General features: G+C 34.2%; 1 protein-coding gene across 2 annotated transcripts in view; it reads right to left on the bottom strand.

The window, feature by feature from the left end:
- Nucleotides 1-6,102: 6,102 nt before the first annotated feature.
- Nucleotides 6,103-24,453, bottom strand: part of LOC115232866 — a 56,415-nt gene continuing 38,064 nt past the window's right edge. Inside the window, exons 4-16 of one of the 2 annotated variants that reach the window (XM_029803012.1) lie at nucleotides 19,705-19,839; nucleotides 14,651-14,718; nucleotides 14,125-14,414; nucleotides 12,247-12,554; nucleotides 10,351-10,961; nucleotides 9,665-10,206; nucleotides 9,012-9,192; nucleotides 8,281-8,411; nucleotides 7,788-7,936; nucleotides 7,117-7,296; nucleotides 6,812-6,916; nucleotides 6,532-6,732; nucleotides 6,103-6,264 (exon numbers count right to left, since the gene is read on the bottom strand). In XM_029803012.1, coding sequence (XP_029658872.1) covers nucleotides 6,103-6,264; nucleotides 6,532-6,732; nucleotides 6,812-6,916; nucleotides 7,117-7,296; nucleotides 7,788-7,936; nucleotides 8,281-8,411; nucleotides 9,012-9,192; nucleotides 9,665-10,206; nucleotides 10,351-10,961; nucleotides 12,247-12,554; nucleotides 14,125-14,414; nucleotides 14,651-14,718; nucleotides 19,705-19,839 — 3,063 coding nt within the window. Of the gene's footprint in view, nucleotides 6,265-6,531; nucleotides 6,743-6,811; nucleotides 6,917-7,116; nucleotides 7,297-7,787; nucleotides 7,937-8,280; nucleotides 8,412-9,011; nucleotides 9,193-9,664; nucleotides 10,207-10,350; nucleotides 10,962-12,246; nucleotides 12,555-14,124; nucleotides 14,415-14,650; nucleotides 14,719-19,704; nucleotides 19,840-24,453 lie in introns of both variants that reach the window. The other variant, XM_029803013.1, reaches the window with a different exon arrangement.

The raw sequence follows: 24,453 nt of genomic DNA, 5'->3' as shown, positions 1-24,453 counted from the left end.
TGCAATCTTTCATTATTGCCTTTATACTATGTCAAACATGATAATTCTTATCATAATATAATTATTAATAAATAACTTAATAAAAAACATACCATTATTATTTATCAATAATTCTTAAGCAGAAAGAAAAAAGAGAGCTCGACTTATATAATATTTATAAAATTATATATTTGATTGATTTTTGGAGGGATAAGGAAGAGTTCTATATGTGTGTGATTTTTGCAGTATCTAGGCGCTCGGGCTTTAACCTGCATTTACAATAATTATATATTTATTTGTGATTTTAATAATTCGGATTATACATGGCTTGGTTAAATAGCACAATAAAGTTGCACAATATAATTCACATCGATTAAAATATATTTAAAAAAATAAATGTATTTATTCTTGTGACATAATTATTTCAGTTATCCATAAATAGCTTTATCGCAAAGTAATATCGTGTGCATTATATATTATAATAGCCAAACATGAAAGAAACAGAACAATAGTATCTTTACTCTACATATTTAAAAGTAAATCCATTTTTATACTAGCTAAGTCGTCACTTGGTTTTGAATGTTTCAAGCGGAAAGTGTCCACATTTATAAAATGTTATCACCGGAATCTATATGTTCCTAGATGTAAATTGATCGCATCTTATAATGCGAAATTATTTATTTACGAAAATTGATCGAAGTTTTATGCGATTGTAAAATACCGTTTCTATCTGAGAAAATTGCTAAAAATATATAACATATTTTAAAAAATATTTTCATTGATGTTTCTAATATAAATTTATTTGTTTATTTTACTTGTGTGTGTGTGTGTGTGTGTGTGTGTGTATAAATAATTTTTGTTATACATACATTATAGAAAAAAACAAATGTTTTGATCAAGAATATGATTATTTTATTAATTATATATATATATAATTTAGATTTACACATTTATTAACATTTATTAATACATAATAGTTATTATTTGTCTGATTGATATATATAGTAACTATATATGGAATGTTTGCCAACGATGCAAAGTTATGAAGCAACATCATATTGCGAGCATGTGATTCGGCCTATATACAAGATATCCCCTTGGTAGACAGACAAAATATAAGAGTTCGACGATCGTTCGTTCAGCCACACACGGTGACATACTGCACAACGTAAAGGCCCACAACGTGGCGCGGTCTCAGATGACCAATCAAAGACGAGACCGCTAGAAAAATAATTGGCCACAATTGTTAAATTGTGCATTTCCTGATAAAAGTGGCCGGAAGACGGTCCCGCCGTCGATTCTGTCGAAATTTACAATACGTAATCGGAGACATGCGAGTTCATTCATACCGCAACCCCTTTTTAAGCCATTTTGAATTCAATTACTTCGATTTTTTCTCGATGTAGAAATGAGAGAAATGTGGGTCAAATCTCTCTATTCGTCGGATATATTATATAATAGCGGAAACATTATTTTCCATTCGATCATCAGTTAAGTTCGACGATCAAACGATTCTTATCCACTATTATTAGATAATTGTCCCTTTAATTGTTTCTGATGTTTGATCGTCGGAAGAGGATCGATAGAGAAGGAGGGTATCACAGTTCCATTTATCTTCATATTATTACATCAACAACGCGGCGCCTGTGATAATTATATTCGTGTCTTGCACGCAGACTGAATTAGACAAATAGCTAGGCTATCGACCGGGATAGATTAGATTAATGGCATCGAGAAACAAAATTAACATTTTTATTTCGCTTGTTATTTAATTACAAAATGATATCTTATAATAAAAAAATACTGGTTATTTATAATATATTATAAATTTCTTGGAAGCCTTCAATTCCTTGCAAGTCTCCAATTCTTTTTATTTGTCTTTATATTCTTTAAAGTTAATATGAGATCTCTCGCAAAAATTATTTAAGATTAGCTTTCCCAATTTATATTTCCTCACATAATGCTCAAGAGACGTTTTAATCATCAACGTGGGAGTATTTACTTACATTAAAACAAGAGATATCTTGAAACTTCACTGAAACGCATCATCATCCACTTTTGCACTTCCGCCTTGCGGACGCAGATATTAATCAGAAATTAACGCGATATTTAGCGCGGCAATTAGCGGTAATCATCGTTGGACACGCACGCAATTTTTCGATAATTAAAAACCTAGTGCCATGCACTTCCAACTCTCATTACGAGATTGATCGGGGATAACTGTAAGCAAAATAATTATCGTCCGGAGAGCGCCGATTACCGGCACGGCTTGTCGCGGCGCGGCCCGAGGTCAGAGGCCATAATAACAGATCACTTTGGTCGACCCGTTCGCTATACGTTGTAACAGTTAATGCGCAATTATTCAATTGAATAAGGCAGTTGATTCACGAAGGAACTGGCCGCGGCAGAAAGTTCAGAAAACGTAACGAGAAGGCCACGAATTTTCGCCGACCAACAGAAGAGAGCGGCTTCACGTCGAAAAATTTATCACGCCGATTATGAATTCTGACAGTTGTGATATATAAATATGAATTCTGACACAGATATATAAAGTTCATATTTTCTTTTAAAATATAAATTTAATTTTTTTTGGACTCGAGATATTATTATTCGTCACAATTTTTTAAATTTGAATGTTGACATTAAATTTTAACATTAAATAAATCTTATAAATTTTAAATAAAAATTATATTTGAATTCATTTTAGAAACTAAATGAGAAATAATGCTTTATAAATAAATCTTTTTTTATTTTTGTTACGTTGTAAATAGAAAACTATTAATAACTCGAGAGACGTCATCGTTAACAAATATCGATTCTAAATATCAAAATGAAGGCATTATGATAAATATTATAATGCTATGTTCAAACTTTCCATTCATTCTGGGAAATCTCCAGTTATTATGTTGTTGAAACGGCTTAATATCGTGCATCCACATTTTCAATGAAAATGTATAATATATCAACACGTTTCATAACTCCTGAAGCGTTTTATCTGCAATCAGCATATTTTATAAATGCTGAAGTTTTATCTCTGCAATTGTTTATTAAATACAAGATTTAACAACATAATAATAATAATACAAATATTAAAAATAAAAATAATAATATTAAATGATCACTACACAGGGCGTTATCGTGGGGCAGCTCATGACAGCTGCAACTTAAAACTAAAATTACCAAGTTTTGTACCAATATTATTCCATAATTTGAAATATGATTCTAAATTATTTCTAAGATGGATTTTGAAACTAAGAGCTAAATACGAAAACGGGCAGAAAAATAAGAAAGCTCTAAATATAATGCCAAACACAAAAGAAAATTATGTTACAATTTCTATAAAAAATGTAGTTGTTGATCAATATGAACAACAGTATGACATATCAATATCCCAGATAACCAAGCGTGATTAATCATATTTAACAAACTAATGCACTGCATGTGTTGTTATATGTTTGTTGTATATTTGCTAACATCGAAATAGAACGCGTTACTGAATACAGCAACATTAGAGCTTATCCAAGCAATCAGTTGACGAAATTTCGAAAGCAAACGATCAGCGATATACATATATAATGTTATCAGCAACATGACAATAACTGATGATTTATCATTTCATCTAAAGCATCATGACGACAACATGACGGCAACAATACAAATATAATGATTATCATTCTTTGTCGCGCATATGTCTTCGAGCTATAAAGTTTTTTAATTATAGCTTGTTGTCAACAAAGTATCAACAATATGAAATTGTTATATGATTACGATAATTTTTCAACAAAAATATATAGTTCTTCAGATTTAATATATACAAATAGAATATTTATTTTTAATTACACTTGCAAAATATATATGTGATTTATACTATTTGTAATAATAATAATAATAATAATAATAATAGAATAATAGAAACATTTATAGAACTAATTAACTGTACAATAGTTAATATATTGATAGAGAACAAAGTGGAACTCGAAATACATAGCATCAACTAGAAACTTAAAAAATTTGCGTATCATTCTTAAAATATTTATCAGAATTAATCGCTGAAAATATAATGCATATAATTAAATTTATGAACAATGCATTATCAATACATATTGCCGATTAATAAATCTACGATTTATGTATTCTCGGATGAGAATACGAAGCGCTATTGCTCGAGTATCAAAATGTGGCGTGTCTTCTCGTGACTCCATGTGACTCGCAATCACGAGCAGCGATTATCGTTGTCGTCGTCGCGACAAGGGAACAGGTATCGATTCTTTGGTATCGACATTACACGATGCATGGTAGCATGCAACCGAAATTTAGGATAATACAAAGCGAGCACAGGAATATGTCAAAAAAGCATTATTACTATTTCACGCCATTAGACATGCCTGATTGTTCTATATAAATAGTCTGTATTCCAAGAAAAGCGAACTTAGATATATCGTAATAATGCGAATTGCGCATGAAGCATTACTCAGGTAAGACTAATCGATAGATACGAACGTTTTCAACTACGTAACAGCAAACTCAGGAATCCCATGACAAAATCTCGATTATCTTGTTACGGTGACTTATCTTACTTTTTATGTTTTTGTACACGGTGTCTCGGAAATTTGGTCGAAAACAACACATAGCGTTATTTTTGAGAAAATTAAAACTCAATTTTTGCTAGCGATAGACGAACAAAAATTATAATATCGGTACAAAATATAAATATTACAAAAATCTGGATTTTTTTTGTAATGAAAAATCTCGGATTCTATATCCCACCTCGACACCCACGTCTCTTTGGCAAACATACCTTTGTGATTCATTGTTCCCAATGTGCATGACTTTTCTCTAATCGCCAAGCTTTATCAGCGCCACGAATTATCGCCCACGGTAGAGCCACGTCATCGGCGTTCAGTGCGTACGCGCATAATCTAAATCTACATAGTAATCTTATCATCTCTAACGAACGACCTGGGAAGGCGGAACAGTCAAGGTTCTCGCGAGCCAAGTCATCTTTACGTTGTATCTCTCTACTCATTTCTCTGCGCAAGATAAATACAGTCTAACAATAGATCTCTCTTAGAACTAGCAAGAAGGTCGTACCGATAATAAAAGCATTTACATTTTTAGTGGCCTTCGAATCACCAAATCGCAGTCCCTTATCTAAAGTTACGCTCTTCGAGCCTTTTATTTTTGCTATTATCTTTACATGCACTCATAATTTTTTTTTCGGTGTAACTGAATAAAATTTATAACGCATATTAATTTTTTCTTTTAATCTTAAGCTTTAATCTTATTTATGAGTTTATGCTTTTGCTTCCATCGTAAGCACATCGTTTTGCAATATTCGAAGAAATGCGTTATCAGTTTACGATAATGAAATGCGAAATATTTCATAAACGATTACGATGATATCTATGCGTCGAGCAAATATGGATTCTTAGAAATTAGCTAAGACAATCAATATTCAGCTATTATTATATTTTTTAAATATTTGTTCGAAAAAACTGTGTAAATGTTATTGATAAAAGATATAGATGCTATTTATAATCAGTAAATAATGTATTGTCTAAAAAAGACTTTTTAGGATTGTAATTCTTCGTAGTTGCAATATTTATTTACATCAATATTTTTTATATAAATGTAAACAAAATTTGTATTTTCAATATATTAATTCTTAAAAAATTTAATGTACGTCAGAGAGAGAAAGAGAGAGAGAGAGAGAGAGAGAGAGAGAGAGAAGCACCTTTTTATCGATCGGATTGCTATTTTATAAATTATCTAAACATGCGGATTAATCTTTTCGTTCTGATTGAATTAATCTACAATGGCGAACTTACGACAGAACAAATCTGTCTGTCAAACACATTGTGAAATAATTGCGCATTTCAGCGAGCGTAAATTGTACAAACGAGAAAGAGAGTTGTCGTTCAAACGATTCTTACAGCGTTTTCGAGGATATCGGAGCTCGAAGATACCTTTTGTATATAAGAAGCGCTTTGACACGTTCGTCAATCAATAGCGGAAACGAATCCCGCGCTAGATTTGCATTCTTCTTATTCTTCTTATTCTCCTTTCTCCAGATTCAGATCTTTTTTCTTCAATTTTCCCTCCCCCCCCCCCCCCCCGAAAGATTCATACTACGTAAATCGGATCTTTGCATACTGAAATCCTCGCTTCCTGAAGGATCCTCAGCCTCGGACCCAAAGGAACTCCCATCTTCTGTAGCCTCTCTTCGCTCAGATAAGGCAGCTCCACCATTCCGACTTTTTCTTTCTCGAAAGCAACTGCGTATTTCTTCAAATATACACGAAAAATATCGTAATTATTATTTAATTACATTATTCCTTCAATCAAGGAATAATGTAAAATCTTTTTATATATATTTTTTTAAATAGCTCATTATTTAAAAACATAAATGCTTCGATAGTTTAAAAACAAAATAAATATTTAGATATTTATATTTTATATTTAAATATTAAAAAAAAAATTTTTTAGACAAATGTATCAAATGATTTACTTTTTTTTCTGAAATGTATCCGATATAAATAATGACATTCTTACCTCATACCCAAGTTCCCTCAGAAATAATCTGATAAGAGGAGGCTCCGTGCCGAAGAACTTGGTCAATTTCTTCACCCTCGAAGGATTGGAAAGCGCCGGCAGTTCCGAATCCTTGATCAGGGGTTGCGAATGTGACCTGACCATCGCCATGCTCGTTTGCGTTCTTAGAGTCGCAATCTCGCATTTTATGCTCTCCATTTCCTGCGAAAACCTGGTAGTAGTAGAGTCTTGGAAATTCCAGCTCGTTTCGCACTGTAATTTTTTCTAACGGTTCTCTCACCTGTATCATCAAATGCTGAGTCCTCATTTCTGAACTTAAGTGTGCCACAGATCTTGCCAATGTCACCACATGCGATTCCAATCGCTGGAAACGCTTGTTGATGCTCTGCGCAATGAAAAAATTATTTTACAGAGATTTTACAATGACAGAATTATTTTAAATAAAATAGAATAATGATTTCTAAATCATAAAATATTTAATAATATAGTACTTTCCAAATTTTACATCTGTCAAAGGCTTTAAAAGGAAAATCTTTTATGTATGAGTAAGAAGAGAACAGAAAAATATCCATTAACTTCACTAACCTTGATGTCTTTGGCTTTCTTCATCCTGTCATCTATCACGTGGGATCTACGTTTGTCATGATGCCTCGTGACAGGTCTGGATGACACGGACGATGTTGGCAACGATGAAACGGAACCATAACTAGTAAGTCCTCTCGCCTTCCGTCTCTTTTTCACGCTTCCGCCGAGTAATTTAAGTACCTGCGACAGTTTTTTCGCATGCAAATTGAGATAAATTCAATTACGCTGGTGCCATGAGCACTTTCAACGTACCATGTCCTCGTTAATTTTAGCACGTAGTCCCATTTTACCGCGACCGTAGGAAAAGTGACATGTCTAATATTTTTACGTTTAAATTTACATATGCAATGGATGTCAGTTACTTTGCGTCTTGCCTCTGCATATTATTATACTGATTTTTTAGAAAAGTATAACAATTAAATATGGTTATATATTTATATTTTTAATAATGTAGTAAAGAAAAAAGAAGAAGAAGAAAGAGAGAGAGAGAGAGAAAAGAGATTGTTATCTTATTTTATATTTAAAATATGTAATATAATAATATATTTTTATTTTTAAAAGAAATTTAGAAAGCGATGCAATTTTATGTTAATTTTGTGTAACACAAGATTCTTGGTAAAACATAAAATTAAAAATAGCGAATGATTGTATTAAAAGGATATTGAACTCACTTCGCTGTACATATTTTCTAATCCTTCCAATTGTTTCCTGATCGTTCTTGCATCGGTAGTACTGAGATCAGAATCACTCCTATCTAACATAGAATCCAAATCAAGTCCCGTCGTGGTGGATGTTAAATCAGCGGCTTCTACTCCGAAAACTGAAAGAGAAAATATTTATATAGATACACGACTATATTAATTTAAAAAAAAATCAAGACTCGGTAAAAACACTTATTAACTATTAGAATAAATTTTGTTAATTGATCAAATATAAAAAATTAATACAATGATAATTATGTGTGATTTATTTTAATTTCTATATAATTATTATTATTACTTTTTGCATGTGGAAATAAAAAATTCCATAAATTTATTATATTATATTAATTATTCACAAAAGAAATATTAGTTCAGTATTATGAAATTAAAAAAATGTTATGTTTATAGAAAAAGTGTAAATTTTAAGAAAATACTCGTCTCTTTAAAGTGATTAATTACTTACGATGAGAAAACTTTTTCGCAGCTTCCTTCTTGGATGTTGAAGCGCCACGATGTTTTGCGCTGCTCGAGAAACCTCTCTTCTCCATAGCCTTGCTATAATCGCTGTAATTTGGTTTCAACCCATACGGTAAACTAAAATTTCCACAAAGACGCTATTATTAATACTAACAAGCATTAAGCCTTCGCGCATGAAGCAGTATTAAAGTGTTAAATTTTAGATCAAACAATAAAAGCGAAAAGAGCTAGATTATTTCACGTTAAACAATGAAAAATTAATTTATATTCATTGGATTAATTCATTGGAAATGTTAAGAAAAAAGTAATGATTTATTTAATATCTATGCTTTAATGAGCATATATTACTCATGTATCAAAGTATATTGTAACTTGTATTTAACACACTCGCATTATATGCATATATTAAAGCACAAATTAATAGAGAGGTATTGAACATATTATCCAATGTAAGATAGTTTTTTATAAGGATAATTAAATAATTAAAAATTTAATGTTTCGCTGAATGAATATTTCACACAAGTCTTATAACTAAGAATTTAAAAGCTGCAACGGGAAAGCGTTTATTTTTAATCGTAGAAGCCATTTTTCGGCCAGACACCGATATTGGAATTTCGATATGCCGGGTAGGTAACAAATTCGGAAGTGGCTCGGGGCGGTGACCGGAAGTAACACCGGTTGTGCGAAGAAGAGGGACCTTGTTTGAAGTCAGGTTACCTCGTTGAGTATCGATTTCTCGGTGTACGTGGACTGTCATGGGGTGACAACGGCGGTAGAGGTGGTGTCACTGAGGATACACTTTCGGACAAGGTAGAGTGCGCCATCGCTGGAACGTCCCTGGGCTCCAGAATACTCCTCAACTCAGACTCCACTATGTCGACCCATTCGGAGTCTTGTACTATGAAAGAGGAACGAGGAGATAGAAACCACGAACTCTCGATAGACTGACTAGCGATCGATACTTCAAAACTTTACAAAAGACAAATGCAAATGATTGAATAATTGAATATATTAAAAACTAGAAAATATAGATAATAAATTTTCATAATTATTTTTGTGTAATATGTTACATAAATAGACAAAGTAATAAACCTATAATACATTTCTGTAATAAAAAAGTAAGTAATAAAAAAATTTTCTTTGTGCAAAACACAATTAGTTTCATTAATTAAAATTTTTTAGACGTTAAAATAATGTAATAAGCAAACATTAATGAATTTCTTTGAAACGTGAGACATATATATGTATATATATAATAAAATCCTATAAAAAAAATTTTTTTTGATAGCCCAATATTATTCATATTCATTATATCAAAAGTATCAAGTATGTAAATCAGAAAAAATTATAACTAAAAAATCAATCCTTACCTTGTGCCAGAGTGTGATCATCGGGCGGCGGGCGTCTTCCGCTTGAATAAATTGCGGAGCCTCTTCCGGAATCGACATTCGAGGAACTCTGACCGGCCTTGTCGTAATCCGAGCCGGAACCTTGATTCTGGATCTTCAACCGGCCAATACCCTGCTCCAGGTCGTCTTTCCTGTTATCCGATTTCACTACGGTCTCTTTTCCAGAGTATTGCCCGCCCTCGAGCCTCTTCGACGCTTCGCCGATCATTTTCGTGGCCAGGCCGACTCTCAAGCCATCCGCATCGCTAGCGAGTTTAGAATTAAAATGACCCTCCTGCTCCGCTCTTTTCTGCAACTCCTCAATTCTCTTTTGTACGGAGTTGCCCTCCGCTGTGTGACTTCCCTCTTGACCTGACGATCCTTGCTCTTGTTCCTTCTTCGAGGCCCGTGTCTCATCTCGTCGTATACCAAAGCTGGTCTCCGGACGGTACTCCTCGTTCCTTTGCGATCCGTTTCTTCCAGGCGTTTCACCCTGATTTCGATCTTCCACTGTGATCTCGTATCTAAAACGTATTTCATAGATCCACATTTTAGAAAGCTTACAAAATTTATTTTGTTTTTGCTCTTTTTATGTATTGAAGAAGAGATTCCAGTTTCAAACACATGACGCGTCTAAATAAACTCTTTAATACATCTTCAAACCTTACCTCTCCTTGTCTAATGGGTCCACCGCGAGGTTCTTCATGTTCTCCGTGGGATTCTTCGCGGCTTCAGCGTTTCGCTCGTCTTCATAACAGAGCTGCGGTTGCGAAGCCGCCTTCTCGATACCCTTGGCGGAGTTCCGCCTCTGGAATTCTGTCTCCTGAGTGCTCTCGGTCTTCATGTAGACCTGGGGAACGCCGTATCGAGGTCTACCCTGAGCGTAATGATAGTACATCTCCTGGCCCGACACACGAAGTTCTTGCGCCTGTCTGGATGTGCTCGGAAGATCGATTTGGGATCTCGACATGGCCTGTCTGGCCTGCTGGTATTGTTGATAGGAGACGCTATTAGCGAAGTACGACTGCTGTACATTTCGCGCGCTTGCTGTTTGCGAATTTGGCTGTCCAGTCATTTGTTGCTGATGCATCTGCTGGATCAACTGACGTTGATGCAAATTCTGGGCGTGCTGCTGCGCGAACCGCGGACTCTGGTGATGATTTTGATTTTGATGGAGCAACTGCTGGGGACTTTGGAAGCTTTGGCTCGTCGGCGGCATCGCGTTACCTACTTGATGCTGCTGCACGGATAGACCGTGCGGTTTTTGCGTGCCTTGCCCCTGAAGCAACCAACCGAATCGTTAACAATGAGTTACCGTTAAGTAGCGAATGCTTGTTCGCCTCTTGTAGATTTGGTAACGTATTAGAACTCTTCATCTTAGCTAGAATTTAATTTATCTTTGAAAAACGTTCCCGTAGAGGAAGTGCAATGAGTTTACGAAGCTTTTTTAGTGTGCAAGTAGCGGAAAATATTAAGAAAGCATCATTATGAATGATATATCGCATTGCTCTTCGTAGAATTAGCATAGTATTACGTAGAGTTAATTATAATTACAACAACCGTTATTTAACAAATTAAAATCTTGGCACGCGATTAAGCAAGTATCAATCATTATACACGACGGACAGAACGTTTTCCACGAGGCTTGTCACGCTACATATTACGGTATATGTTAAATCTTGAATATCACATCGCACAATCTAACATTCTACGTGCAATCGTTCGCGTATAAAAGATGGTTGGTGATTGTCTACATTGTTACGTCATTTGAATATATATGAAGGAAATGTCACTATGAAAAGAAAACACGTGACAAGCTGTGAGACATTTATTTTTCTGCCCGCTGTTGAGTTCCTTTGTATCATGCACGCAAGAAATATCCGCATCCGTATAAGAATGCGACAATATTTTACGTATCAAACACTGCGATATATATTTCCTTTAAATCAATCTTTTTATTATAAGGCATTTTCAACAGATTTTTTTACATCAATTTTTCATTAAAAAGATCGTTTTGTTACAAGTTAAATTTTGAGAGAACAGAGAAGAAGAAAAATAATTCTTTATATTTTTATTCTTTATATAACGGCACTCAACATAAAAAAGCATCTTGAATAATATCACACTTTTAAAATAAAAATGTTTTGAAAAAGATATTCTTTATATATAAAAGAAATATTTAAAAGATATTTTAAAAGAGTCAATTTTTATATGAGAAATAATATTGTATTTAAGTAATTTTATAAAATAGTAATTAACAAATAATATTTTATGTAAATTATTATTCTGACATTTTGGAATTTTGACTTTTGACATTTTGACTTTTATTCACTAAAGAAAACCTGTAATTTTAATTTTTAAAGGAGTTTCTTTTTCATTTATAATTAAAAAAAAATCTTTGATGCCACACACAGGTCCTTTTTTCCAAGAAACAGCGTAAAATATTCAACTCTCTCTCCGTCTCGAAAATTTTTAATATCAAATTTTCACTTTATTATTCGCTTGTGACTTTTATCAAAGTTAGACGCCGTGAATATTTCTCATCTTAATCTTACGAATTGTACCTGTCCTTGCGCGGGACTTTGATGGACTCCTTGATGCATTTGTTGGCCAGTCATACCGCTCGGTGTCTGAACCACGTATTCTCTCGTAACATTCTGCACCTGCTGCGCACCTGTCGCGGTTTGGCCAAAAGCAGAAACTTGGGTTTGATGAACCGTTTGAACTCCTCCTGGCGGAGTGTGGTGGCTCACGTGGAGCTGAGCACTCTGTCCCGGTAAATTCGGCTGAATGGCCGTGGTTGGCTGTAGTTGGCCTGGCAAAGGTACGTTTTGCTGGTTGCTTTGATAGACGTATGAGTGACCGTACTGGCCTAAGTGACGAGAGAAAGAGTTCCAATATTATTTCTATCCATTATATTATTACGAGAAAAAAAATTTATTCTAGCACTAGCCGTATATATGGCTCATCTGCGTTAAAAAATATTATTTTTCTCTTTTAAATACACGCCATCCAAAAACTTGTCGCAGTTTATATATTGAACTGAAATAAATAAATTCTTTTGTTAAATTTATGTGAGAACGCATAATACACGCTATGTATAAATGCAGATATGCATCTTTATACAGATATTTTTGCTACCTGTGAAATTGAAGTAAAGTTAACATATTGCATCATAAAGTGTGTTCGTTCTAAACACCATTGGGAACGCTAAAATATATGAATATGCAATACGCTAAAGTTAATTAAAAGGAAAGTTTCTCCCCCGTTTCCCGTCAACTACACGTTTGAAACGCTTATTTCATGAACAAGTTATTATTATGATCATAGAAATTGCGACATAAAAGCTCAAACGGTAAAAGGCACAAGTATGTAATTTCAACGAAATTCGAGATATTAAAGGAAAAATTTCTCATTAAAACGGTTAAAACGGGAAATAAATAAATAAAATTAAATTGTACGGTTGACTTCAACAATGTTCTCCAAAGCATATTTATATTATCCATTAAATATTCATCGGTTCTACAAATGTAACTTTATCCCCTATCAATATATGTCTATTCTCTCTAACGTTTTTTAAATTATTCCTGTATTTTATTCGACAGTTAAAGATTGCTGAATTATTAATTTTACATTCGAAACGAGAAAGAGTTCAACATTCACCTATAGACCACTAATCTCAAATCGAGCAAACGATTAGAGAGATATTACTTCTGTATTAAAGCTATAGTAGATCGCGAAATAATAACGACGATATTGCGATTACGAGACGCTCGTTCTCGTACGCTGTGACTTTAGAAGTTTGCAATGAATGAATAACAGCCGCGCGAAAACAAAGAAAGTCTTGAGTCGCGTGCACGTTTCAGTAAGCTGTGAATGACAAGCTGTAAGTTACGAGCGGTGTGAAATAAGTTAACTTATTAAATAAAAATCAGAGCTATGTAATTTCAATACAATATGGTTCACATACATTAATCATCAGCTGTGGCAGATAATGTTATGTTGAATATCATTGTCTTTAAACAATGATATTCAACACAACATAATTTGCAATTTATTTTTAATTTATATAAATTATTATAAATAATAGTAATATAGGTATATATATAATATACACCCAATGTATTCTAAGAATTTATTATCTAAGCTTTTGTATAATTTGTGGTAAGTTAATTGCTTTTTGTATAATTACAAAATTTGTGCGCTTCAAGAAGCTGCAAAAAGAACCGTTATTATGTACACACGCTATGCACTTGCTTAATACTTTGCATTTAGAAAACTCGTGATTCCATCATCTAACGTTCCGCTCAACAAGGCTCTTTCCTCAGATTAATTCATCAACATTAATGAGTTTCAATTAACGAGCACCTTGTGTAGTAAGCGCACGCCTTAACGCGCCTAATTACTTTACGCGGCACCTTACTCCACCGCGTTCGACTTACCGTAAGCATTTTTCGAATATTGCTGCACGTTAACCGACGGCTCTTGCGCGCGAGGTTTCCCGTAGATTCCTTCCTTCTTCCTGGCCTCGTCGTCGTCGATGCTTCTGCTTGACTTTCGCAGCTCCTCCGTGACGTTATTTAGACTGGCTTCCGGTTCCGGCTCGACGTCCTTACGACTCGGTCCGAAACGGCTCGAGATCATGTCCTTAATGGTGTGGTAGGTCCTAGACAGCGACTTCGTCTTCTCCTCGTCGATCTTCGTCGTCCTCGGTACCGCTCCGGATGTCGATCTGATAGGGATAATAAACGGAAATTTAATTTCTCGAGGGCATTAACGCGATGCGTTGGCACAGATATTACTGATCGATCGCTTAGATTGCATTTGGAAAATGATTTTATTTTATTTTATTAAACGTCGATTATATCAGTAATAGATTTGAGATCGATAGAACACCGGTATCTGAGATATAAATTTCTTCAAATAAAGATTTAAATAATTCATGCGTGAAATGAACGGGATAATTACGAGTAGGTGTCCTGTGACTGATAATTCCTCGCTTGACCGTCCTGTCTCATTTCCTGCATCTGAGTTCCCTGCAAAAAGAATGTATTCGTCAAATGAGCACACGCCGTTAATGATCGGCACACGTCGTTAATAAAATATCCTGTATGAACGTGTAAATCATGAAGAGTGTGTAATATTTATATAAATCCGTTAACTTTGCAACGGTGGTTTTATTAGACGCGTCTAATTAAGTCATTTAAACGAGGAGCACATAATTATGCATTGGCAGCGACAAGAATGCAATAGAGCAGCGTCTCGTGAAGCGCTTATCAAACTTATCGAGAAAACTTCCCTTCTGATTAGAAACGATCTAAACGGCAAGAAGATGAAATCCAATTAAAGTTAAAGAAGTTACCCGTCCGTTGTTAACGAGCTGATATATTAATTAAATTATTCGCTACCCGTGAGCGCACATTAATTTGCCGACACGCGTACATCATATAATTACGAACTTTGTTTTACACGCATTAGTGTTAGAGGAAGGTTGTTTACGCGTCAGAAAGCAGCTGGATGTATGTAAAATTTTTACGATAGACAGATTATTACGCGAATATAAATCGCTTTATGGTCCAAAAGAGATGCTATAAATATTAAAAGTATTTCATCCCGTCGAAAACAAATGCTACACATTAATGAGTTATAATTAAACTTTTACTTTATAGGAATATTTTCAACTACATTTAAAAGACGATGCTCTTTAATAATTCCGCGCACGATACTTCAGAGATGGTTCGACAAACAATTCATGGCTTCGAAATGACGTGCACTTATGACACAAGTAGTATGCCAAAGTCGTCTAACTTTCGACGAGCGTAACTCATCTAAAGTTTGTTTCCAAAACGTACCCTCGTACTTGTCGTGCCGAGAATCGTTTAATAAAACCGGAGAGACTTCGTGAAATAAGCCCTCGCGATTTAAATGTTCATAGTTCTGGTGCAACTGTCGGAAAATTATACGAAGTCAAACCTCCGTGGATACGTAATTTCACGGACAAACGGGAATTTAACCACTACGTTGTGCACATAGAAGAGATTTGTAGTTCAAACTCGGAATCGTCGTTGGGGCGATTTTGCGAAATCCATCTTTCTTCTCAAAGGACGAAACGTCGAACGAATAATGTTTTGGTAAACCGCATGCTTCTGCGGCAAGAGGAGAATTAAGGGCTGAGGGTTCTGCGAAAATTTGCCTTTGACTGAAGCAAAGATGAGTGAAAATAGAATAAACTATTATTAGTATCATTCACACATACTATCAGTAGTTTTAGTCGATTATCATTATCATTTTATTCACAAAATCTATTTAATTTATTTCGTAAAAAGAGAGAGAGAAAGAGAGAGAGAGAGAGAGACAAATCGAATAGTAGGTATATTTATTTAGTAAGTAAAGAATAAAAACTATAAAGAAAGATAACGCAATCTTTATTATATAAATAGATGTAAAATTAAAGTATTATACATTTAGCCTAAATTTTCCAGTTGGTGCCATAGCATTAACTGTAAGAGAAAGCAGAAAGATTTATGATAAAACTGAGAAATCAGCTATCAATCAGTTAACGTAAACTATAGATTTCCTATTATATATAGATGCTTTCTAAAATAACATTATTAAATTAATATGAGATACATCCCTGGCGTTATAGAGACTTTATGACACGCAATTACACGGGAAATAATTCTATTCGGCCGTATAATTCGGCGACGCTCGTAAAACACAATATGTTACCGACTTAACAGGCTCGAATGCGCGATTTCCTGCGAAGAAGGGAATTGCCGTCCGGACGGCTAACAACGGGAGACTTCGGCCACACGGGGAATTTCAAAGTTAACGCACTGAATCCTACAGTTCTCGGGAAGAGATGCGCCTGGAATAACAACGGCTCGCGTATAGGGCCCCGCGGACACGCATCTCGCATACGGGAAAGCCTCTCTGACTTATGGCCACGCTGATACCGTGCCGGGGGACGAGTTGTACGAGAAATAAAAACTGAGTTTCATACCCGGGACGCTACGCTTGGAAAAATCATGGTCTCTCGATGACGTGCGTTCGAGCGCCTTTTATACGAGAGAAAGTGCTCTATATCCAAACTTGAAAAATAAAAAAAAGATAAAAATAAGACTGGATTCCAATCAAGCGTTTGTAGATATTATACGAGAATGCTGCTTGTAGATATTATACGAAAACGTTTTTATATTAAAAAAACTGAGAAATATTTATCCATTATCTCTCCATCTTGTCCTCCACATATATTATTACAAAAAAATATTATCTTTAGGAATTTAAAAAATTCTTTCTTTGCATCTTTTGCAACATTATATAAGACATGTTCATATAACTCGAAGGAGTTATTTTTTCAAAGTTACGATAAAAGATGGAAAATAAAAAATAAAATTGTATAATATTTTGCATTTCTTGTACGCCCTTTTTCGAGCGAACACTTCAATTCGTCGTATTTTTACACGTCGGAGAAACTTCCGTAACAAAACTGTAGTTCCAAGACGGCCATATGTGATGTTAAAAAGAGAAAACAAAGTTGAAAGCTACAGCATTGGCTTTCACGAAAGCAGGAAAAAAATTTGCTTACGGAGTGCTCGAAGTTAGCAACGCATCCAGAGAGACTCTAAGAGTGTTGGAAATGGGTTTACGAGCTACATAAAACCGTCTCTTACCCTGTACCAGCGTTATAATCACGTACGGTGATTAAGTGTCGTCTCGCACGATGATACGTATTATGTAAAGTAGCTTTAAGTAATTCGAAAGGCAACGAAAGTTGGCTATTCTGCACGCCGAAGCGTATCGTAGGCATACGAAATAGCGAAAAAATTTCCTCTATGCGTTCGCGTGATATTTGTATCATAATTTACAGCAATCCCCGGAAACTCTTTCCTCGTCTTCAACAAGCATGACAGCAATATTCGCCATAATGATACTCTAAGAATAAAAAAAAATTACTTACTAGGGTAACAGATATTTAGATAAAATACAGATATTTCTCGACATGTGGAAGATCTCGATATTTTTATTAATATATAATTTAGCAACATTGTGAAAGCTAGAATTTCAGAAACGCTGATAACTATTGTAGACCTTTTTTATTATAATAATGTAAAAATGGGAAAAATTGCGCATGCAAAATTATATGGAAAATTTTATAAGTTCTTTTATGGAAATTGTATAACAATATTTTCACATATGCAGTAGAACTGGATTTTTTTTTCGCACTGGACTGTGCGAGAATTAAGTAACATTCTTTATTATTATGTTAGTACTCTTGCATTTCATTTTTCAAGAATTATATTTAACAGGAAAATGTTACATATATTATTTCTGTATTACACAAAATGTATTAATAATCCCCTTTTTATCTAGATCTTTTTTAATATAATAAAAAGTTTATTTTTACGAACATCAATTTTTACTTTTAAGTATTTATGTGATCTCCATTCTTTTGCATACCTAAAGTAAAAATTAAAGATTAGAATTTTTTCAGAATCATTTCAATTGGTAAAACGTTAAAATATTAACTATTTATAATGCAGTATCATTATTTTATATTAGCATGCCGAAATATATAAATATGTAAATTATCTTAATATAAAAGAATCTCTAGAATATATCTTGCGAAAGAAGGATGTAAAAAAGTGAAATCGCTATAACGCGAAAATTGCTGTTACACACACCCACACACATATATACATACACAGGGTTATAAAACTTCAGTACAGCAGTAAAAAATAAAAGATTTTTTTTCACACTGGAGGAGAATCTCATGGAGGTTTTGTAACAAAGTCGACTAGTCAATTATGTGGTGAACGCAAGCAATATCGAACGAGAGTATATTTATTGCACACACACACGCAATAAACACAAGCTACATCACTGTTTCACAACTAATCGCCCGGAGCATTCCGTAAACGGTTGCATTGATCCTAGGATCAATGGAATGGCCAATGGACTATCCAAGAACAGGTAACTGCACAATTCACCCTACGCAATTTCGTAAACATGATATAGGTTGAGTCGTAGTGTACTTACAGTATATTGCAGACGTAACAGTGTGTTAAGGTCTTGCTTTAGTGACGTATGCAAATGCGTCAATATCGTACATAGCGATTGCACGCGTACAACCATCCCGGTTTCTCATAATATTTCATTAAAGCGATTTTAATTTGAAAAGATATAATATTAAGCAATATAATCAATTCGTTCCTAATCAATAACGGCCTTTAACTTGAAAATATAAATTAAAAATATGGTTTTCTTCTTAATTAAACGATTTTACTTGCTATAACACATCATGCAATATATTTCGTTAATATTAACAAAAAGAAAGTAATACAATAAATTATAAAAATATCAAAACATTATAAAAGCTAAAAGAATTAAGAAATTATGATGTAAAAAATAGAAGAGAGTAGAACGCGTGGGAAAAATCGTGAAAATCGGCTATACCAATCATTCATAAAAAAATGGATAAAAGAGCATATGTATCTCTTTTCGATCGGGCATCAATTTTCACACCCATCTTGTGAGGTATCAATAGTCAGAAAAAAGAATGTGTTACCAAAGCCTATTGATAGTGGTATACGTAGGTGGCATGTGTAAATAACGCAGCATACACGTGACGCTTGATTAATCGCGGGATTTCGTAACAATCGTCTGATGACAATGGAACCATTGTCAAAGAGAGTGGGACAGAATATCCGTCATTCCGGCTACCGACAGAAGTGTAACAGATAGATGATACGAGATTCAACATTCATGAAATGTACCAACTCTTTGATGGCATGGCATCTATTAAACCTTTGAATTTTTTAAATCTTGATTACTTTGCTATCAAAAAAAATATACATATTGCTTTTACATTAAATAATGAATGAGAGAGAGGGAAATCGCAATTTTTTTACGCTAACGGTCATTGTCCAGTAAAAAAGACGCGAGGGAATCAGTGTAATTTATTCAGCTCTCTCTCCTCTAATTTCTAGTGAATTATTGGGGAAGATCAGACAGAAACTCACCTCTTGAACCCAAGCCTGTTGCTTAATCGGCGCATCCGGCGCAATGGCTCTTCCGGCGGTCCTCTGTTTGTACTCGTGAAGAATAGGAATCTTGGAATTTTTGTCTCCCGATGACAGGACCAACTCGCGTTCTATCTACGATCAGAAAGAGATAATAGTTATTGTTTGCCTAAAAAGGATACAATCTTTTTCTTGATTATATTATTTAAGAATCACTTAGGGAACATTTTCTTATAAATATTTATTTATTCGGCTATGATCATCAAATAAAATGAAATAATTGACAGTTTTAAAATCTTAACATAAAACTATAGAAATTTGTTATATATTATATATATTATTAATATATTAATCATTCCGCAAGTTTTTCATACTATAAATTTTGTACGTTGTTTAATTTATAATTTATTTAATACTTTAAACAATTTTTTAAATTTAATTATTTCTTTATTTAAAAGAGATAATATTATCTTTTAATATTATTTTAATATTTTTTTTTTTAATATTATTTTAGATAATATTATTTTTTAATATTATTTTAAGAGAGATAATATTATATTTAAGAGAGATAATGGAGTCTAATATTAAAGCAAATTATTATATCATTATTAATTAACGCGCGCTATATTTTTTATTTTTAATATCTATATATTATAATTTATGCGTAATTCTTATCTTTAATTTCTAATTTTCTCTGTTTTGCGCAATTTCTGAAAATCGTCTTTATGGGAATAATCGACGCATTATAAAGCAAATTACTCTACTAATAAATTTCCTTTCTTAGCTTGCGCGCGCAACAGAGCGTGCTCGCTGAAAGGCGTTGTATGCACCTAGGTAAACAGAGCAAAAACAAACGGACGATGTATATGTATAGTAGCCCGCAGACGGCCATCGCCGAGAGATTTTCCGTGAGGTTTTTCCCGGCTACGCGTCCAAGCCAGGCGAAGCATCCGTGTCGATGCGAGTTCGCACGCACGGCACGATGATACGCAAAGTGCGTGCATAGAACCGGGCTCGGGCTCGGCAATGGCCGAGCGACATGCGTTCGTTGCGTGCGCGTAATAACGCGCCGCATGGAGTAGGTGTCACTGAACTAAACTGGCTGCAACATCGCCGTAACTCCTAAGCATCGCTCTCGGAAGAAGAAAGCAAGCGTGATGAAACGAGCTACCGCCGCGGAAAATAAATGCACGTACATAGGTAAGCAGGCAAGCAAAAGCTCCGTGCAACATAATCACGTTTGCATCACGGATATAACCATACTCGCGTATATGGAGAGTTCGTATACGAGGATAGCTTCCTCGAGACTCGATTCCCCCATCCGTACCAGTCGGTACTGCATCGGTACTCTTGATGTGCGAAAAATTTTTTGTGATCAATCTTGTATAACAGAAATAAATCCATACATAGTATTTCGACGTTACTAATCACTCTTGTGATTTCTAAAGTTTTTGGTCAGATCCATAAAAAAACAGAAAAACTAAGAAACATAAATAATCATTGAACTCCGCGTTCCCCGAATATTAATATTTATTTGTCTCTCTCGAATAGTAAAGTTGATTCTGTGGCGCGCACACACATACATACATTTATCTCTAATACAAATATATTTTCCTTGTGCACCAAGTTATGAGTTCTCTAAATATTTAATCGATTTTATTTTTGACTGGATCTTGACTGTCGCATGCTTGACAGCAAAAGCAACACGCCGCGAGTCGAATTTAGCTGCCACTCGTTTGACGGCGAAAGCAACACGCCGCAAGTACATGTATGTGTAATACAATGAAAAATTAATAATATATAATATTTAATATTAAATATGATTCCATATTTAATTTATGTAACATAAAGAACAATAAAGCAATAATATTTGACGTTAAATGTTCAATAAAAATATAGATCAAAGAGAGAAAGAGAGAAAATTTTTATTGGAAAACTTAGGAACATATGTACAATGTAATATTCTTTTCACATGATAACCGTACATCATTTTCATTGCTTGCTTTCTTTCTTGGAAGTAATCAAATTATTGTGTATTTCTTTTTTTCGAAAAACACCTGATGATTACATCGGTACTTTTCGTGGAGTGGCTGCGCGACGTCACAAAATGTGATGTCATCGACGCGCACACATGCATGGTGGTATATTGCGTCATAAAGCTGGATTATAAAAAGTTTAGCGAGACAAAAAGAGAGAGAAAGAGAGAGAAAGAATGGCGATGTTTTGCGGAAGAAATAAAGCGTGCTAATAAAGAAATGGCGTCATGAGAACGTGTTACGCGGTGCGTCGAGGCGTAAGTTCGCGAATAAAAATACCGATCGATTCATCCCCTTCCGGGAATAATAGGTTGCGATATAAACACCCTGAACAGACTGTCCGTGCATCATTGATATTGGATTCTCTCCTAACTACAGCTGTTATGTCTCGCACTTAAGAGACATTGATAGAGGATAGTCTCTTAAGTGTGAGGATGATCCCTTTAATAGCGATAATCTTAAATGCAGGGGAATAATAATTGTGACACGTGCATTAATCTTAAATGGAATATTCTTCTTTTTTAATTAATATAAAATTGATATTTTTTAAATTAAAATATAGATTTTTTAAAATTAAAGAGAGATTTTCAAATTATAATTAAACACAAAAGAAATTTTTTCTAATATTATATGTGATAACAAAAGTTCCTTTTTAATCAGATTAATTTTACCTCTTCAGAACTCCAATACAAATTTTAATAATAGATTATATCGAAATTTTATATAAGCTCATCTATCTCATTGTCAGATACAGAAGTACGCACACAATAATTATTTCATTCTATCAATTCATTAGATAGCATTCTTTGCGTTTCAATTGAATTCTCGTTAAAAAGCAAAAAGTAATGATCCAAATGTAAAATGAGGGGATGCAATCACTCTTTCTCTGTCAAAGGAGAATTAATCCGCGGAGAGTCCATCCTTTCGTGCCACGCGATAATTAAAACGCTATAGGACGATCGATCGCGCATGACAACGTTCAAGAGAAAAGGGTTAATTAACGTTGATTCGCGGTCGGATATTCGTTTCTGAGCAATCAGCGTGATGGGCCGAGTCGCTTTAATAATTTTACTCCCCGATCGAAAGCGAGCGTATATCATATAGCTGTATACATACATGCGTGCGTATATATGACGTCACGCGACTCAACGGCCGCGTCGAAAATTGACGATAAAAGGCATTGACGTGACCAAAGGGTAAGACGTTGATTGTCCCGATTTATTCTCACCTGCGGTTGTGCCGATCCGTGCGGAGAAATACGGTGTGTATCTAAACGACTATCGCGAGCGAAGCCCCCCTTCCCGACTTCCGGCCAACGGTACGCGCGTATGATGCCCCCTTTGTCTTGGTGAAGAACCTCTGAGAATCTTCCCAAGAGCGTAACTAGCGTACAACGAACTGTTACCGAAGATTTCTCCGAGGACTAATTCCTAACGTCGAACACGGAAGATCAACGAGCGCCATTCGCTTATCTGTGCGATTACGTCATGACGATCCGCTAATTAAGTACAATTGGCTAATGTCAGGCGACGAAAATCAAGGGATAAAACGCTGCAATGTGCAGTTGTCTCGATATATAAACAATGGAGAAATTAAAAATAAATTAAAGCGTTAATAAAGGGAATAGCACGGTGATAATTTTAATGGTCGAAATGAATGCGGTGCTTATTGCTTCAATGTTTCAAGATCAGTAATAATACTAATCTCGGAACATATCTGGAAGAATTGGAGCAATTAGCTCTACCCTCGTTTCGGCCACTCATTATTGCCGTATTATTTCCCCCCATTGACAACTATAATTTATTTTTTAATTAATATAATAAATTAATTAATACAGTAATTTATTTTTAACTAATACAATAAATTGAATAAAAAGTACAAAATATTATAATCAAAATAATGTAATTAAGTTGCAATAATTTATTATTACTGGATTTTATGCGCTAGCAATTAATATCCATTATTTATAAAAGATTTGATATAATCTCTTTAAATCGATAAAATAGCATGAATATTTATCTGAATATGAATTTCCGTCTTGTTATAGAAAATCCATTACAACTTTTAATGATTTATGTCAACGAAACTTTCGCAGCAATACATTAGCATTTTCAACGATTTTCTCGTAACAACGCTATATTGACTCGACTATGTTCAAGAAATTGTTAATATAATTCTAGAAAATGCGGCCATTTATACCGAATAAAGCGTCATGCTTTGAATTCTTTACTCGTTCTTTCTCTCATCGCGCTTAACTCAAACAAAAAGAACCATCGAAGCACAAATGTAGAATCTCCTTTTTTAGAGGGCCGTACATTCTCATCGCGTCACCGATTCATTAAAGCCGAGTCTCGATAATTGCACGAAATCGTTAACGGAAAATCATGACTTTTTGTCTTCTTCTCCTTCTTTCTCTTCTCTACCGAAGTTTTTATAATTAATGAGTGTCCGATCAAAAGTGCATGGCTATAAATAACATTCGAAGAAAAGGAAGTCTAATTCTTGCTGTCGCAAGCATATATTAGGTGTCCTAGAATCTGCAACTTTTGTTGTAATAACATTTTTATTAAGAGATTTTTTAAAGAAAAATCTTTTTCTTAAAGAGAAGTTCTAGGAAAATTATCTGTTACAATCTTTTAATACTTAATATATGAAATATTCTGTGTTATGTGTACTGTATAATTAAAAAAAAATCTAAATTTTAAGAAAATAA

The sequence above is a fragment of the Formica exsecta genome, unplaced genomic scaffold (genome assembly GCF_003651465.1).
Source record: "Formica exsecta isolate Colony F162 unplaced genomic scaffold, ASM365146v1 scaffold15, whole genome shotgun sequence".
In the NCBI taxonomy this organism is placed as follows: domain Eukaryota; kingdom Metazoa; phylum Arthropoda; class Insecta; order Hymenoptera; family Formicidae; genus Formica; species Formica exsecta.
This window is presented reverse-complemented; position numbering and strand designations above follow the sequence as displayed.